This window comes from Thalassophryne amazonica, chromosome 3 (assembly GCF_902500255.1).
Source record: "Thalassophryne amazonica chromosome 3, fThaAma1.1, whole genome shotgun sequence".
Lineage (NCBI taxonomy): Eukaryota > Metazoa > Chordata > Actinopteri > Batrachoidiformes > Batrachoididae > Thalassophryne > Thalassophryne amazonica.
Window position 1 is genome coordinate 61,262,678 of NC_047105.1, and position 18,685 is coordinate 61,281,362.

At 45.0% G+C, this 18,685-nt stretch overlaps 1 protein-coding gene across 1 annotated transcript; it reads right to left on the bottom strand.

Annotated features, from left to right (window-relative positions):
- Positions 1–1,179: 1,179 nt before the first annotated feature.
- Positions 1,180–18,662, bottom strand: rassf1 (Ras association domain family member 1). The gene is made up of 7 exons (XM_034166472.1): positions 18,571–18,662; positions 13,381–13,841; positions 5,109–5,233; positions 2,270–2,374; positions 1,884–2,172; positions 1,687–1,802; positions 1,180–1,584 (listed from the first exon to the last, which is right to left on the bottom strand). Exons 2-7 carry the CDS (start codon positions 13,670–13,672, stop codon positions 1,435–1,437), a joined length of 1,077 nt encoding a protein of 358 aa, XP_034022363.1. The 5' UTR covers positions 13,673–13,841; positions 18,571–18,662; the 3' UTR covers positions 1,180–1,434.
- Positions 18,663–18,685: the final 23 nt, after the last annotated feature.

Consider the following 18,685-nt stretch of genomic DNA (forward strand, 5'->3'; position numbering starts at 1 on the left):
ATTTGAGGTATGATGTCTTCTGTAAACAAACATAATCAAGAAACGTTGATTGCATAACTCCAAACACCCATCTGCCTGTTACTGGAGGCAACAATCAACTGTTCAATTTATTTAATTTCGTATCGCGCCAAATCACAACAAAGCTGACTCAAGGCGCTTCACACAAGTAAAGTCAAACTTGACCAACGCCTAGAGCAAGCACACAGGTGACAGTGGTAAGGAAAAACTCTCTCTGATGATATTAAAAAAAAAAACTCAAGCAGACCAGAGTCAAAGGGGTGACCCTCTGCTTAGGCCATTCTACCAAAAAGGTTTACAATACAGAACACAACACAGCAACAATTGACAAGAGTCCATGCAGGCGTCCAGTCCACTGTCAGAGGGGGGACATCGAGCCACTCATTGGATCTGTTCCTACAGCAGAGTCTATCCCACATCCACCACAGGAATCATCCAATCCAACACGTGGATCTAGCCGCATCTCGGACAGAGAGGAAAAGAAAACAGAATCAGTCAGCCAGAATAACTACACTTAAGGTATAATTCATCAGCATTTAGCAACAAGAAAGCAGAAGAAATACTAAGGTAATCTCTGACCACTAGCCCTAAGCTTCACTAACAGACCCAAACTTTAGATAAAGTTGAGGCTGAAACCCGTTCTGTTTACTAATAAAATGAATTTAAAAGGTTAGGAAGCATAGTACCATAGTATGCCAGTATGCTAGCCATACGAGAGGGAGAATAAATGCATTTCAAGTCTGAACTTGAAAGTCTCTACAGAACCTGACTATTTTATCTACATAGGGAGATCATTCCACAAAACAGGGGCACAAGAGAGAAAACTCTGGCTCGCAGACTTTTTATTCAAGTAGCCCTACGTCCTGAGAATGCAGAGCCCGGGCCTGTACGTAGGGCTTGACACAGACAGCTAAATAGGGAGGTACTAGTCCGTGAATCATTTTATAGGTTAATAGCAGAACCTTAAAATCTGATCTCACAGGGACAGGAAGCCAGAGAAGAGACTCCAAAACGGGTGTAATGTGGTCAAACTTTCTGCTTCCTGTCAAAAGTCTGGCAGCAGCGTTTTGAACTGTTTTCAGTTTTATATAATTACATCAATATAGTCAAACATTGTATGTTTGGAGTCTATCCAGTTCAATCCAAGATAATCCCTGAAATATTTTCTTCACTTTACTTTTATTTTACATCAGTGATGCTCTTCAGGGAAACAAACAGAAGAATCAATGGATTTATGCAGTTCACATGAATCCTAGCAGCATCAGCAGCATCTCTACTTCATTATTTTACCAAAAATAATATCATTGTCTCAGCTATTATTTCCCATTTTATAGTGCTGTATATGTTTTGATCTCATCCAAGAACCTTCAGGTTTAAATATGTGGAACATTTACACATCTCTGGCAACAAATGTGTTCACCCAGGGGTCGTAATCCTCATCAAGGCCTGCTCCATCAAGTTTCTTGCCACAGCGTAGCGCTTGACAATCTGCTGCACATATTCTTCTTCCTCACGCTGCAGGATTCGAAGAAAGTTGCACAACTCAGGAAAGCTAAATGCATCCCACTGTGGAAGAGATCCATTTGAAATCATGCACAGTTTTATATACTGCGTATATAAGGTATTAATTAAATAATTCGCATATATTGTCAGTCAATCAAAGCTTACATTCACATCTCCTGTTTCATTCTCTTTCAGAAGCAGGCTCAGGATCTTTTCACTGGGACCGGCACACAAACGCAGGCAGAGGGGACACTCGTCATCAGCGAGTTTACGTAGGTACACTGTATATAAAGTAACTACTTTATCATTCAATGCTTACTTCAATTTTGTTTGGCAAAATTCCACAATACAAAAGATTATACCTTGATTTTGGCGTTCAGTGCGTTCAAACAGTGCAAACTTTGCCGGGTTGTCCACCAATGTGAACTTGTTGAGCAATGCTTCAATGACTTGGTATGCTGGTGTTTGGGAGCTTATATGCAGGTGCTTGGCGGTATCTTTGGGGAGGTAAAAAGACGTCCGCCGTGTCGTGTGATCACACTGCAGATCATTATACTGAGCTGAACACGGCCTCTGAGGCGGCGGGAGCGAGATCGGGCGAAGTAACTGAAAGTGGACCTTGATGAAACCAGTGTAAGAACCATCTTTGTTCTGCAAGATAGATTTCATACAGAATTTCATGCTACATATGAATATTAAATCTAGGAAGCTTTGGTGTTAATGTTCATTCACATTAAAACTGACTTACGAGCACCATCCAGAGATTGCTGTTGGTCAGAGCGTTATACTCTTGGACCTTCTGCTGAATCTCACTGATGGTCAGCTTGTGTTTGTCTTCACCCTGATCCTCATCCTGGAATTACAATATAGCAAAATAAGAGCCAGTATACCATGAAGTGAGCGACCAAGACCCCCACACAAATGATTGACCTCTGGCTGACCTTGTGAAAATCATTTTTACACATCACTGATAATCACAATTTACTAACTTAACCTTTGAACTGAAAAATCTTTTGCAAAGTAGTGTGCCCAAATTAAACCTTGTTCAGGTATGTGCATCCTAAATGATCGTAGGTAATACTTTAATAGATTTAACAGATCTTCCCGGGGCGTGGGGATCCACGGGCTCTAGATTGGGTAGTGTTTATAAAATAGGTATCTGACATTTTTCAAGGCTGGTAATAAATTATGCAAAGTTTCTATAATGAGTTGGAATGACGTGTGAGTCCAGAATGTTTTAAGAACCTTAGACCTCAACAGTTTTTACAAGAACTCAGCCCTTTTATTTCCTGTTAATTACATATTTTTCATGGTAATTTACTGTCTTAATGCATTTAGAAATTGTTTAGGTTCTTGCTATCATATACATACTATTATTATTATTATTATTATTATCATTATTATCATTAATATGTATATGTCGCGGACATGAATGCGGGAAGCTCTTCAGAATCTCACCATGTCATTTAGGTCATTCAGACTTTTTTTTTTTTTTTGAGTAAATGCTTCAGGGGAGCATTAGCAGACCAGACCCCCCGCCTTTTAAAGCATTTTTCTTTTTTGTCTTTCAGCTTCTGGGGAGGGCTCCATCCCACAGACCCCTCCAGTTATAGCCCTCTTAACCCCCTGCCACTTTAAGTATTTTTTAAATGTAAATGTAAATTAATATTCAAAGTTTTCAGCAAGTTGACAGTAGGGCTGTACAATATGGTCAAATTATCGTATCTCAATACTGTCATATCAGTATGATATACGATATGACTATGATTTGACACAAAGTGCAGCAACAGTGAAAATTAAACATTCTTAAACAAAACAGTAATAATACTACACTCATTTTGCACTCATCATAAGGTTAGGATACTGTGCCCTCCAAAAATATTGGAACACTTGGAATTTTACACATTTTAATTTGTTTATACCATTTTAAATACAAGAAATACTAAAAATATAAAGAATCAAATTTCTAAAATTATCTTTCTCAAACTCAAACTGAAAGAAAATCTCTAAAACTTGATAATACCTGTAAATAATAAACAGTTTTATTGCCAGTTTTCAAATCAGGGGATGGAAACATGAACATTTCCAAGTCACTGAATATGTCTTGGACTTTATTTGCTTTAATTATTAAGAAATACACGTTTCTTTCACCAAAACATCAAATCTAGGCTTTCATCTCAAATTTCTGTCAAATTGTAGCTGAACTTTCAGGTCTTCTTTTTAAGAAAATCCTCCTGTACACCACTTCATCAGGAAATTAGATTTTATATTTTTAATTAATTTAAGTCAAGTTCTAGAGATTTACTTTCAGTTTGAGTTTAAGGAAGATAACTTTAGATTTATTTATCTAAAGTTGTGTCACCGGTGTATCACTCAGACAGCAAAATTAAGAGGTTATTTAAAAATAAGTTCTATTGAGAGCAAAATTAGGAGGTTACACAGGTTTTATACAGAACAGAGGAGGAGTAAATTACCTGTATTTCTTTCAGCCTGAGCATCTTCATGTTATATCTCGTGAATCAACAGCTGCCTGCTCATTTAAAAATCACTGGAAAAACATGTACGTATAAGGCAACCCGAATTAAAGGAGAAATACCGCATTTAACAACCCCTCATTTCTGGCATAAAATATGGTTGTTTACTCACCAATATAACTTTGGCATCATTTAGAGTCCGTGGTTCAGACGACGTGTTCAATTTCAAATCTGAGTCAAACATTTTTCTTCTTCTACTAAGGTGGATTAGAACTTTTCGTGGTACACAGCACCAGCTACTGTACTGGAGGGGCCTAGCAGTCAATATGACTCACTGATTTCAAAATGCAGCTCTTTTCAACCAGACGTGCGGTGCTGTGACATGTCAATCATCTGTGTCCAATCAGATTTCAGGGGAGTCCAGTGCAACCCTGGCCTCCACTCTAGCTCCACCCATGCCAGGAAGTGTTCAACATTTGACATTTCCTGTTTCACTGTGGACTCAAAATTTGGCACTTCCTGTTTCAGTGTGAACTTGCCACTGTATTCCTGTGAGATTCCATGAGATCTCATCTGTCAATCCAGGAAGTGTCAATCAAGGAAGTGTTTGACATTTGACATTTCCTGTTTCACTGTGGACTGAAAATTTGACACTAGATATCAGTGTTCATTGTTCAGTGTTGTTAGCTAATATCTAGTTTCTCCAAAAATATTAGTCCTATCAACATTCCGTTTTGGCAGGGTTCATCCTTGACTCGAAATACATAAACATACCAAACAGCAAATGTCAGTTCTCCCCAATTTCTCTGTGATGGAAGCCAGTGAAAACTCACTCGGGCTGTGTTGATTGTCTGTTGAAATCAGCCAGTTTGCTTTTGTCTCTAACTTGCTTCTAACAGCCAGCTGACAGCTCTCATTGCCTCAAACGGTAACATTTATACACTAAGATGCCCTGAAATGAACCATTGTACATTAAACTGACTTTATTGACGAGTTGGATCCCTTTGAAAAGTGACCAAATTACATGTATTTGTATTGAGATTGGCGATGTTTTCACCAACAAAACAGGTCCAGTAAAATGTTGCTGTTTTCAAATATAACTTTGTATCTCACCACATTTGTGTCTGTTTCTATGGAATCAAAAGACACATCTGCCTGGTCTGTCAACAGACGCCCGTCTGTGTTGCAGTCCAGCTGGATGAACGGTCGGCAGCGGTGGTGACATGTGTACCTGCAGTCTGACAGAAGGACAGAAGCTGTTCATCACTACAGGGCACCTTTTGCATTTTCACTTTTACTTTGGCACTGAAAAATGTTCATTTTATCCACTAATTTGTCAAACCGCCAGTCAAAAACCCAAATTAATGTCTTGTTATGTTAGCGAGATAACAACATTTCTGCTTGCAAACAAATATAACAGCAGGTTGATTACAGTTTGTGACCTTCCAATCACCTCTTTCTTTCTAATCGCAACAACAGTTTTTGTGTTTTTTTTTCTGAACAGAATCAAGGAATCAAATGATAGAAAGATATTCCCATTCCCTCACTCTTCCCAGATAATATACAAACACGAGCGTTCGTTAACGTCCCCACAGACTGAGACAAACCCTGATAAAAATAAATGAGTCACATTTTTCGTTCTACAGAGCAGAAAGTGACAACTCTGTCCCATCAAAGCTTTGACAGAGACAGTTTAATACACATTCACTGCACATCATCCAGTCACTCAATGCAGATTCAGCAGCCAGTTGTCTCACTTTTTTCTGAGACCAGTTCCTACACTGAAAATGTTATGTTTTTAAGAGACACACCAAAATGGAGAGTCTACAACTCCCCTTGGATGGGATACCAGCCAATGCTGGTACCCATTTCCAGATGGGGGGATGAAGACCATGTAGATTTGATGACTTGTCCAATGACACACACGGGTAGGATGAGCGGGATTCAACAGACGTTAACAGACGTCTGTTGGCAGACATCTGTTTGGCAGGCCAGCTACTTTTCGACTGAGCTACCTGCTCTACACACCTGAAAGAAAAAAAAAATTAAGCAATATTGTTGTGTGGGCCGCCAGAAGAGGAGGTACTGCTGGCCCACCACCAGAGGGCGCCCTGCCTGAAGTGCGGGCTTCAGGCACGAGAGGGCGCAGTCGCCTCACAGGAGCAGCCAGGGTGACAGCTGTCACGCATCACCTGCAACAGCTGTTACCCATCATCTGATCAGCAGGGGAATATCAGCAGGACGACGCCTCCACCTCTTTGCCGAGATATCGTTCTACCTGGAAGGTAACGTGCTCAGCTGACTGGTTAACAGTGATCTTTTGTGACTTTTGTGAGTTGTTTAGCAGACTCCTTTTCCAACGAGTGGTGGAGGTAGTTTTCCTGCCGTGCGGATTCCTGGGTGCAGACGCACCCACATTTAATTGTTCTCTTGTTCCTCGCCAGCAGTACCAGGTCCGACACGCGAAGGCAGTGGCCACCTGGGAGTTCGGGACTTGGCGGCTCCAGTATTCCCGGGGTCTGGTGGCGGAGGAAATCGTGTGGTTCCGGTTCTGCTTTGGACAGACGTCTCCTATCTTCGAGCCTGCCCACACGACACCTTTTGTGATTTGGCTTTTGTCTATTGTTGTAATCTGATTGTATTTGTTGTGCCCATTCACAACAGTAAAGTGTTGTTATTTGACCTCATCCATTGTCCGTTCATTTGCGCCCCCTGTTGTGGGTCCGTGTACCTACACTTTCCCAACAGGATATCTCGGCCAACGTCATGGACCCCGAGGGGCGTCAACCGGCTGTTGAACGGCTAATGGAAGAGCAGGGCGCACAGGCGTCTGCAGGAGGAATGATCGGTGAGTTGCAGCGAATCCTCACCGTTTTTACGGCTCGGCTGGATCAGATGACCGAGCAGAACGTCCTCCTTAACCGCAGGGTGGAGGCTCTCGCCGCGCAGGTGGAAGCGCGTTCTCAGGGCGCTGCTGCGGCTCCCCCTCCTGTCGATCCTGTGCGCAACAGTGACGTTCCACAGGTCGTTCAACGACCCCTCCCACCTTCCCCTGAAGCATACATAAGCCCTCCAGAGCCGTACGGGGGTAGTGTGGAGACATGCGCGGACTTTCTTATGCAGTGTTCGCTCGTCTTCGCACAACGTCCCGTTATGTATGCGACTGACGCTAGTAAGATAGCTTATGTGATTAATCTGCTTCGCGGCAAGGCACGCGCTTGGGCTACAGCGCTCTGGGAGCAAAATTCGCAGCTCCTTCTGATATATGATGGGTTTGTGTGGGAGTTCAGAACTGTGTTCGATCACCCAAATAGAGGAGAGACCGCTTCAACCGTGCTGCTGTCAATGAGACAGGGGCGCCGGAGCGCAGCTGCTTATGCAGTCGACTTCCGCATCGCGGCTGCGAGGTCCGGCTGGAATAGCACTGCCCTCCGCGCCGCCTTCGTAAACGGACTGTCGTTAGTTCTGAAGGAGCACCTGGTGGCCAAGGACGAACCACGGGATTTAGATGGGCTTATTGATCTCGTTATACGATTAGACAATCGGTTAGAAGAACGCCGTCGGGAACGAGACGAAGGGCGTGGCCGGGCACGCGCCGTCCCTCTCCCTTCCGGTTCCGACCGAGTTCCGCCCTCCCCACGCTCCACAGCCTCTACGCTCCGTGTGGTGACAGCTTCCCCCTGCTGACGAAGCTATGGACACGAGCAGGGCCACATTTAGGGCACCAGATAGACAGAGGAGGCTGGTCCGCGGAGCGTGCTTTGTTTGTGGCTCAATAGAGCATCAAGTGAGGGACTGCCCCGAGCGGTTAAAACACCAACGCCCGCCCCTAGACACTGGGTTAGGGGTGGGCCAAAACATTCACGTGAGACATACCCATATTGCCACACGACTCCCAGTGACAATCCTTTATGAGGATTTAACCCTGAAGGCCCCAGCACTGGTGGACACGGGCTCTGAAGGGAATCTGTTAGACAGCAGATGGGCCAGGGAGGTAGGGCTCCCTCTAGTGGTGCTTACCTCGCCTGTGCAGGTGCGGGCACTAGATGGCTCCCTACTCCCTCTAATCACACATAAGACACCACCAGTAACTCTGGTGGTGTCAGGAAATCACCGGGAGGAGATCGAGTTTTTTGTGGCTCCTGCTACCTCCCGCGTGATACTAGGGTTCCCCTGGATGTTAAAACACAATCCCCGGATCGATTGGCCGTCCGGGGTAGTGGTTCAGTGGAGCGAGACCTGCCATCGGGTATGTTTAGGTTCCTCGGTTCCTCCCGGTTCCCAGGCTAAGGAGGAGGTCAGAGTCCCACCCAATCTAGGGACGGTGCCGGTGGAGTACCACGACTTTGTAGATGTGTTCAGTAAGGATCTGGCGCTCACCCTTCCCCCCCACCGTCCGTACGATTGTGCCATTGATTTGGTTCCAGGCGTTGAGTTCCCGTCCAGCAGGCTGTACAACCTCTCACGACCTGAGCGCGAATCAATGGAGACCTACATCCGGGACTCTTTAGCCGCCGGGTTGATCCAGAATTCCACCTCCCCGATGGGTGCAGGTTTCTTTTTTGTGGGTAAAAAAGACGGCGGACTTCGTCCATGCATTGATTATAGGGGACTGAACGAAATCACGGTTCGTAATCGATACCCGTTGCCCCTGTTGGATTCAGTGTTCACGCCCCTGCATGGAGCCCAAATATTCACTAAGCTAGATCTTAGAAATGCGTATCACCTGGTTCGGATCCGGAAGGGAGACGAGTGGAAGACGGCATTTAACACCCCCTTAGGTCACTTTGAGTACCTGGTCATGCCGTTCGGCCTCACAAACGCCCCCGCGACGTTCCAAGCATTAGTTAATGATGTCTTGCGGGATTTCCTGCACCGATTCGTCTTCATATATCTAGACGATATACTCATCTTTTCTCCGGATCCTGAGACTCATGTCCGGCATGTACGTCAGGTCCTGCAGCGGTTGTTTGTGAAGGGCGAGAAGTGTGAGTTTCACCGCACATCTTTGTCCTTCCTGGGGTTTACCATCTCCCCCAACTCCGTCGCTCCTAATCCGGCCAAGGTTGCGGCGGTGAGAGACTGGCCCCAACCCACTAGCCGTAGGAAGCTGCAACAGTTCCTCGGCTTTGCAAATTTCTACAGGAGGTTCATTAAGGGCTACAGTCAGGTAGTTAGCCCCCTGACAGCCCTGACCTCACCAAAAGTCCCCTTCACCTGGTCGGATCGTTGCGATGCCGCGTTCAAGGAGTTGAAACGGCGCTTCCCGTCTGCACCCGTTCTGGTGCAGCCCGATCCTAGTCGCCAGTTAGTGGTTGAAGTGGACGCCTCGGACTCAGGGATAGGAGCTGTGCTTTCCCAGAGCGGGAAGACCGATAAGGTCCTTCACCCGTGTGCCTATTTTTCCCGCAGGTTGACCCCGGCCGAACGGAACTATGACGTCGGCAATCGAGAACTCCTTGCGGCGAAAGAGGCTCTTGAAGAGTGGAGACATCTGTTGGAGGGAACGTCCGTGCCATTCACGGTTTTCACTGACCACCGGAACCTGGAGTATATCAGGACCGCCAAGCGGCTGAACCCCAGGCAAGCCCGCTGGTCACTGTTCTTCGGCCGTTTTGACTTCCGGATCACCTACCGTCCAGGGACCAAGAACCAGAGATCGGATGCCTTGTCCCGGGTACATGAAGATGAAGTCAAAGCGGAGTTGTCGGATCCACCGGAACCCATCATCCCGGAGTCCACTATCGTGGCCACCCTCACCTGGGACGTAGAGAGAACCGTCCGGGAGGTCCTGGCACAAAGCCCGGACCCCGGAACTGGGCCGAAGAACAAACTATACGTCCCACCAGAAGCTAGGGCTGCAGTCCTGGACTTCTGTCACGGCTCCAAGCTCTCCTGTCATCCAGGGGTGCGAAGAACCGTGGCAGTTGTCCGGCAGCGCTTCTGGTGGGCGTCCCTAGAGGCCGACGTCCGGGATTATATCCAGGCCTGCACCACCTGCGCCAGGGGCAAGGCTGACCATCGCAGGGCACCAGGCCTACTCCAGCCGCTGCCTGTGCCTCATCGCCCCTGGTCCCACATCGGCCTGGATTTTGTCACAGGCCTCCCGCCGTCCCAGGGCAACACCACCATCCTCACGATAGTGGACCGGTTCTCCAAGGCGGCCCACTTCGTGGCCCTCCCAAAGCTCCCAACAGCCCAGGAGACAGCGGACCTCCTGGTCCACCACGTCGTCCGGCTGCATGGGATTCCAACAGACATCGTCTCCGATCGCGGTCCCCAGTTCTCCTCGCAAGTCTGGAGGAGCTTCTGCCGGGAACTGGGGGCCACGGTGAGTCTCTCGTCCGGGTACCACCCTCAGACCAACGGGCAAGCAGAACGGGTAAACCAGGAGGTGGAACAGGCTTTGCGCTGCGTGACTGCCGTGCACCCGGCGGCCTGGAGTACCCATTTGGCCTGGATCGAGTATGCTCATAACAGCCAGGTGTCTTCAGCCACCGGCCTCTCCCCTTTTGAGGTATGTCTGGGGTATCAGCCCCCGTTGTTTCCGGTGGTTGAGGGAGAGGTCGGTGTGCCCTCGGTCCAGGCCCACCTACGGAAGTGCCGTCGAGTGTGGCGTGCCGCCCGTTCTGCTTTGCTAAAGGCCCGGACGAGGGCAAAAGCCCATGCAGACCGTCGGCGGGCCCCGGCCCCTGCGTATCGGCCAGGGCAGGAGGTGTGGTTATCCACAAAGGACATTCCACTCAAGGTGGACTCCCCCAAGCTACAGGACCGTTACATCGGCCCATTTAAGATCCTTAAGGTCATCAGTCCAGCCGCAGTGAGGCTTCAGCTTCCGGCCTCACTGCGGATCAATCCTGTGTTTCATGTGTCCCGAATAAAACCACATCACACCTCACCCCTCTGTACTCCGGGTCCGGCACTGCCTCCTGCCCGGATCATTGATGGCGAGCCGGCTTGGACTGTACGCCGGCTTTTGGATGTCCGTAGGATGGGCCGGGGCTTCCAGTATTTGGTGGACTGGGAGGGGTACGGCCCCGAAGAACACTCCTGGGTGAAGAGGAGCTTCATCCTGGACCCGGCCCTCCTGGCCGATTTCTACCGCCGCCACCCGGACAAGCCTGGTCGGGCGCCAGGAGGCGCCCGTTGAGGGGGGGGTCCTGTTGTGTGGGCTGCCAGAAGAGGAGGTACTGCTGGCCCACCACCAGAGGGCGCCCTGCCTGAAGTGCGGGCTTCAGGCACGAGAGGGCGCAGTCGCCTCACAGGAGCAGCCAGGGTGACAGCTGTCACGCATCACCTGCAACAGCTGTTACCCATCATCTGATCAGCAGGGGAATATCAGCAGGACGACGCCTCCACCTCTTTGCCGAGATATCGTTCTACCTGGAAGGTAACGTGCTCAGCTGACTGGTTAACAGTGATCTTTTGTGACTTTTGTGAGTTGTTTAGCTGACTCCTTTTCCAATGAGTGGTGGAGGTAGTTTTCCTGCCGTGCGGATTCCTGGGTGCAGACGCACCCACATTTAATTGTTCTTTTGTTCCTCGCCAGCAGTACCAGGTCCGACACGCGAAGGCAGTGGCCACCTGGGAGTTCGGGACTTGGCGGCTCCAGTATTCCCGGGGTCTGGTGGCGGAGGAAATCGTGTGGTTCCGGTTCTGCTTTGGACAGACGTCTCCTATCTTCGAGCCTGCCCACACAACACCTTTTGTGATTTGGCGTTTGTCTATTGTCTATCTGATTGTATTTGTTGTGCCCATTCACAACAGTAAAGTGTTGTTATTTGACCTCATCCATTGTCCGTTCATTTGCGCCCCCTGTTGTGGGTCCGTGTACCTACACTTTCCCAACAAATATGGCAAAAATACTTTCTTTGTTACGGAATTCTAATGAAGTCAGCGACATGAGCAACTTGAGGATTAAGGACCTTGCCCGAGGGTTCTGAGTGATTTTCCAATCTGTTTTTAAGAGACGCACCAAAATATTGCACTACCCTCAGGGGCACTTGGTCAGACCTCCAAGGCCCGGTTTCATAAAGCAGTCTAATCTTTTAGTCTGCTAAACTTACTTAGTCAACTAAGGTTAGTTGCTCAACATGAGCTGTCTAATTTCTGTTTCACATAGACGGCTAAACTTGTAGATTAGCCATTTTACGTTAGTCGACAATTTTCACGGGCATAAGTGGCCTTGCCAGTGCCGTTGCCAAGCAATGCCTCCAATGCGCATGTTTACTTCCAGGCTGGTCCATCTGATACATGGCAGAGTCCGCCGCACCAGAGGAGAATCGCTCCCAGCCTCGGTGTCCATAAACATCTCCAATGGATTCCAATTCCACTTCCCGCCACAAGGTTCTCCTTCCTTCTTGCTCCATCAATTGCTGGTGCATGATAACTACCATTTCTGAAATAAGAAACTGAATTTTTGTTGGCTAAAATAAGATTAGCCTCCTCTGTACCAAGCTAAAAACTTTAGCCAGCTAATGTGAAACTTTAGCCGACTAAGGGCTTTGTGCAATGACGAACGTCAAAAAAATTAGTTGAGTAAGTGAGTTTAGCCGACTAAACAAGATTAGACGGCTTTATGAAACCGGGCCCGAGTTGGGAATCAGGCATATATCCATAGATCAGATATCCTGGGTTCAATTCAGGGAAGCATCACAACTTACATGTTGAAGACAAATTAATAATTTTATGCAAATGTTTGAAGCACAACCCCTAAAATCAAACTGCTCTTCCATTTGAAATGCCACATTTTAAGCAAATTAATGACACTTGTTGTAATGATAAACATATAAAAAGTGGTGTTTCTCTGAGGAATCAAACCTTAAACACCTGATCCATTATATTTTGTTATAACCACATCAATATAGGCTCACTGAAATAAAATGTAAAAGTTGTAGCTTTAAGTGAACCCACATGTAGCCACGGCAGTGTCGCTCCTGTTGCTGCACCCACTACTTTAAAAACTAAGTAAGTTCCTTCGGCTACTCCCTTGTTTTTTCCACAGCAGATCCAAGGTGGATCTACATTTTGAATTGGCACGAGTTTCACGCTGGATGCCCTTCCTGACACAACTCCACATTACATGGAGAAATGTGGCAGGGGTGGGGTTTGAACCAGAAACCTTCCACACTGAAACAAAGCACATGAACCGCTTGGACACCACCCCTGCCATCTACTCCCTAAAAAAAAAAAAAAACAAAAGATCTGCATCTTGATCCAGGTCAATATCAAAATTGAATCACCTCTTCCCCTCCCCAAGGTCCACCAATCAATAACATTCTATTCAAATCTGTTGCAATCTTTTTGAGATATCTTGTTTACAAACAAATGGCAGCAAAATCATAACCACCCTGGCGGAAGCAAACACATGGGCTCCCATACTCACTGGAACAGTGTAAACTCTGCTTATAAAGACCCCAGATGAACTCTCCACACAGGTCACACCAGGTCAGATGGGTGTGACTGTACGGCTGAAAGTTGTGTCCTGCACCAGCCTCTCCTGTGTGACACAAAGGTGCCTTGATGCTCACATTGTGTCCAGCCAGACGGACGGTGCGGGAATGGCCAGGCGGTCCCGGGTTTACAGTTGGTGAAGCACTGTGGGCCGCTGGCACTGCCAGATCAATGGGATCATTTACACTGAGGTCCTTCAACTCAATCAGTTCACATTTAGACATCCTGACATGTAACGTGTTGTCGGTGTGCCAGCACGGATGTGGATCCAGCCCTGAGAAGACGCAGCAGTGACGTGCACACCTCTACATCCTTATGAGGATTGTATCTGAAGAGCACCAGTTTGTCGATTCAGTCCACTTCCAGGCGTTCATCGTCTCCTGAGAGGAGGAGCTGTAGAGAAAAGTCACACAAGCAGAAAATTTACTGTTAGTGTTTATTCAGACTTCTGTGAATTATAGATAGATAGATAGACAGATAGATAGATAGATAGATAGATAGATAGATAGATAGATAGATAGATAGATAGATAGATAGATAGATAGATAGATAGATAGATAGATAGATAGATAGATAGATAGATAGATAGATAGATAGATAGATAGATAGATAGGTGTGTGTGTACACACACACACACACACACACACACACACACACACACACACACACACACACACACACACACACACACACACACACACACACACACACACACACACACACAGATCTAATAATGGTTTTATGCTTTTTTCTGCTGCAGTCTGACAGCAGGGTTATAGCTCTTTTCAAAGGTGAAATCATGATCATAATTCCAACAGCAGTACTCACTTTAATACTGTGCTAAAATCTCAAGTGAAATGTATTTCTTGATTTATTCATTAGTACATCACATCAATAAAAGATGAAAGCATAAATTTTTTTTTTTAATGTTTGAGGGATTTTTGTCTATTATCAATATTATTATTGTCCTTTCAGCTGCTCCTGTTTGTCCTATAGGGTTGCCACAGGATGCCCTTCTCACAGTGCCGGGTCTTCTGCTTAGCTTCTGTGATCTGACAGGATCAGGCTTACACAGAGCAGACTGGCTACTATTATCAATACTTAAATCAATACTATTATTAACTATAATAAAACATATATAAAGTGTCAGAGCTCTTAAAATGTGATTATTTTGTAGGTTTACAGCTCAACACACGATTGAACAGACACAATGAATGGGATAATAATTCATGAATTAATCAACATGATAAAGAAAAGTCCATGTGGCTGCTCCCTTCTTTTCACTCAGGATCACCACAGCAGGTTCAAGGTGGATCTGATTGGAACAAGTTTTATGCCGGATGCCCTTCCTGATGCAACTCCACATTGCAGAGGGGAATGTGGCAGGAGTGGGATTTGAACCAGGAATCTTCTGCACTGAAACCAAGTGTACTATCCACTTGGGCACTACCCCCAGAATTAATCAGTGTGTTCCTCTAAAATTGTATGACAGATCACCCCAAAACATTTCAAAAATATTTATTAATTTACTTATTTTTAATTATATGGGTTTTAATATTTTTGCATCATATTTGCCTGAATTTGTAATATCTAAGATTTTTTTATTTTTTGCAAAATAACGCGCACACACGCGCGCACAATATGTTAGTCTAATGTTAAATCAAGAGACAATGAACCGACAGTGAAAAAGGCAAACAAATTCTTACTTTTCAACACAAAATGTTCCTACATGACAGGTATCTTGTGAAATGCAAAAAGTAATGGAAGTGATCTGGCTGTGAAGTTTTAAGGGCAGAATACTAAGTGAATGAATGAGTGAAGTTTTGTTCATCACTTTCCTTTTGGAAAAACATATTGTGACTTGAATTTGAACAACCCGGGGCTGTTTGCCAAGTGGGTCACTGCACGGGACAATTAATACAGAACAACAAGAGCGCTTTGGAGCACGACTCAAACTAATGTCACCGCTTCACATTATTCACGGAACGCGCACTCACGTCTGTCCGCGAGCTCGTACCACATAAATATCTGATGGTTTTTTTTTTTTTTTTTTTTTTTTGAAAACCCATTTAGAATCCTGCACTCGAAACGGGACAAAATCCTCACACAGACAGAGACAAAAAACTGTCCTTACCTCGTCAGACGTTCCTCCGACACGTTATCTGAGCGGAGGTTTTGGAAAGTGGACGTGTTTGTATTTATTCAATTATTTTTAATCACACCGAACCAGCCGTCGCCACACGCACGATCCCGTTCGCGCATGCACACTGTCTACGGGATTATCGCCTAATCCGGTGAGGTGGAGAAATCCCGAATTACACAGGAAAAAAATTAAAATAATAATAATAAAAAAATTCAATAAAAAAACAAAAGAGACTGTTTTAAACGTATTATTATTATTATTATTATTATTATTTCTGGCAGCCAGGATATCTGTTGGAATCCTGCTTCAAAATGTGTTTAAATTCAATATCAAAATATGTATGATTGCAAACAAAAAAATAAAATAAAACAAAATAAATAAATAGAAGAAACTAAAATATGTTATTATGGGTTAGTAAGTGTAAATGTCGTTTAAGTCCTTTTCTCAGATTCAGTTGAGAATGAATAACTGTTTAATATGAATTAGGATTTGGTTGTGTGAGAAAACAGCCTCAGGTCCAAATTTGTAGGCATGATAAAGCATTATATTATATGGACTGCATTTATATAGCGTTTTTCCATCTGAATGAGAAGCTCAAAGTGCTTTACAATGATGCCTCACATTCACCCACCAATGTCAGGGTGGTGCCATGCAGGCAGTCACTACACACTGTGAGCAATTTGGGGATTAAGGACCTTCCTCAAGGGCCCTTATAGTGATTTTTCTGTCTGGCTGGGGTTTGAACTGAGGATCTGGTTTCAAGGCCAACGCTTAACCACTGGACCAGGGGTTTTCAAAGTGTGGGAGAGTGAGTCTCCCCCTCAGAGAACAAATGAATAGCTGCGCACCCCCCACGAAACACATACACACAATTTCAACATGTTCGTGTGTTTCTTTTTATTCTTTTACACATGTTAAAACACATTTTAAATATATATGTGCGTCTTTAAGGAAATGTGTATGCATTTACACATTTTACAGCCTTTGTAAACACTTTCTATTTTTTCACACATTTTACACCCTTTTCAAACACCATGCTTGAAGTCCACGTTATATTTGTTTGTTTTATTTTATTTATAAAATGTTTACATGTCTATGAGAATGCAGTGAAAGTTTATACAATTTTGCAAGAGTGTGACCCTGAAGGCTTGGAGAAAACGCAACATCGCGTTAGGAATGTGGACACGGGATTTCAAAGCAGTTAGCACTGCTAGCTGTTAGCAGTGTCTATGCTTAGCGGCTTCTTGACTGTTCCTGGGCAAATGAAAGAATCAAAAGACGCAAAGGTGACGATGGTAACGGGATGTTTAATGTGGAACTTGTGGAACTTTGAAATATGCAAATTCATGAAGCCATGTGAAGTTTGAAACAGCACCACAGTATTCTCCGTGGCTCTCGTTCGCCGTGCGTATCCCTGGATACTGTAACATGAAGTAGACGAGCGTCTTAAAGGAACAGATTACCAAGAAAACTTTGAAGCAGATCAACATCACCATTGTCATTTAACTAACTCTTTCCTAATCAAAGACAAATATTTTACTACACTGTTTAAAAACTATAATTCTAATATTGTATAAATGGCATCCACTTTTTTTTTTTTTACCTTTTTAAATTTTCTGTGATCTTGTTTATGTTGATCCGGTATGTACATCTGACCCGTTATTAACTGTATTTTAATGTAAGCACACTCAGTTTATTCACAATGAAACATGCTATTTATTGATTAGCAATTAAAGTTGCCTTGCATCACCTTAAGGTCACAACAGAATATTATATGAACAAATCCAGATGTTTATGAGCATCATAGATGATTTATTTTGGGGGGGGGGGGGGGGGGGGGGGGTTGTGGTGATGGTTTCCCATGCACTGTATGGCAAATAAGTATAGAATAGAGGTGGGCGATACTGGGAATTTTGGTATTGATCCAATACCAAGTAAATACAGGCCCAGTATCTCCAATATGGATATTGATACCAATACTTTTCCATATTTATGCTTCATAGATGCAAAGGATCCAAAAGACCTAGGATAGAATTTGACCAAACATATTACGTGACAACAAAATATTTTATTATCACAATCAACATTTTTGTTTAAAAAAATATCACTCAACACAACTTAAAATCTCCTGAGGTAGAGGGCTGACAAACCACAATACAAGGGTGCACTGCTCCGTGTTGTGTGACACAGAGCAGCGCTGTTCTTACAGACAGAGAGTAGACTTTGATGAATCTGCATGCACAACAGTCAGCGCGTGCGGGAGAGAAAAAAGCTTGAGTATCGATCTTTTTACACGAGGATTGGTCAATATCAATACCAGCGTTGGTATCGATATTAGGATCAATCCGCCCACCTCTAGTATAGAAGTCTTGCACCATCCAAGAGGAACTGGAGCACGATAAGCGGTAAGCGGCTGGCTGAGCGCACTTTGAGTCATCTGGATTGGATGCTGTGAATCTGAATCATGTAGCAACTGCAATGTTGACTCGGACAGCTCATACCTCTGACACAGAGGATGGCTTTGACATTTGACCAGAGTACTACAGATCCTTGTGATATTGTAAATAATGACGAGGCACGGTACTTGTAGCATCCACACTACGGTGGCTGTGGCGCACTCAGTGCTGAGGAACCAAGGGGGCGCCCACGTATGACCCAACCTATAGCTACTTACAGGAGGTGGGGATGGACTGGTGATTGCGACCAAGATCCAAGGAAGTTCTTGGCAGTGGTGGTCTAATGGTCTAGTGGGAATATAGAGGGTCATGGGTTCAATACCCCATTCTGACATAAATGGTGTCTATTCACCATTCATTAAAATACAAAGAAGAAATAAAACATTCTAAATTCCACAATTAGTGATATCTTTTGAACTGTCCACAGACTAATATGGTCTCACCCATAACCTCCACCAGGCTGACAGAGGGAAATATGACCTTAATATGCCCATCAAAGAGAGGAATTCATCACTGAATGTACCTGCCTGATTGGAATGAAAGCCTGCAGAGCTCTTCCATTGTAAATTAATGATCATCCTTGTCATAAATATTGTCAAAATTCCACGTCACACGGAAGTAGGCTAAATGCGTAAAGT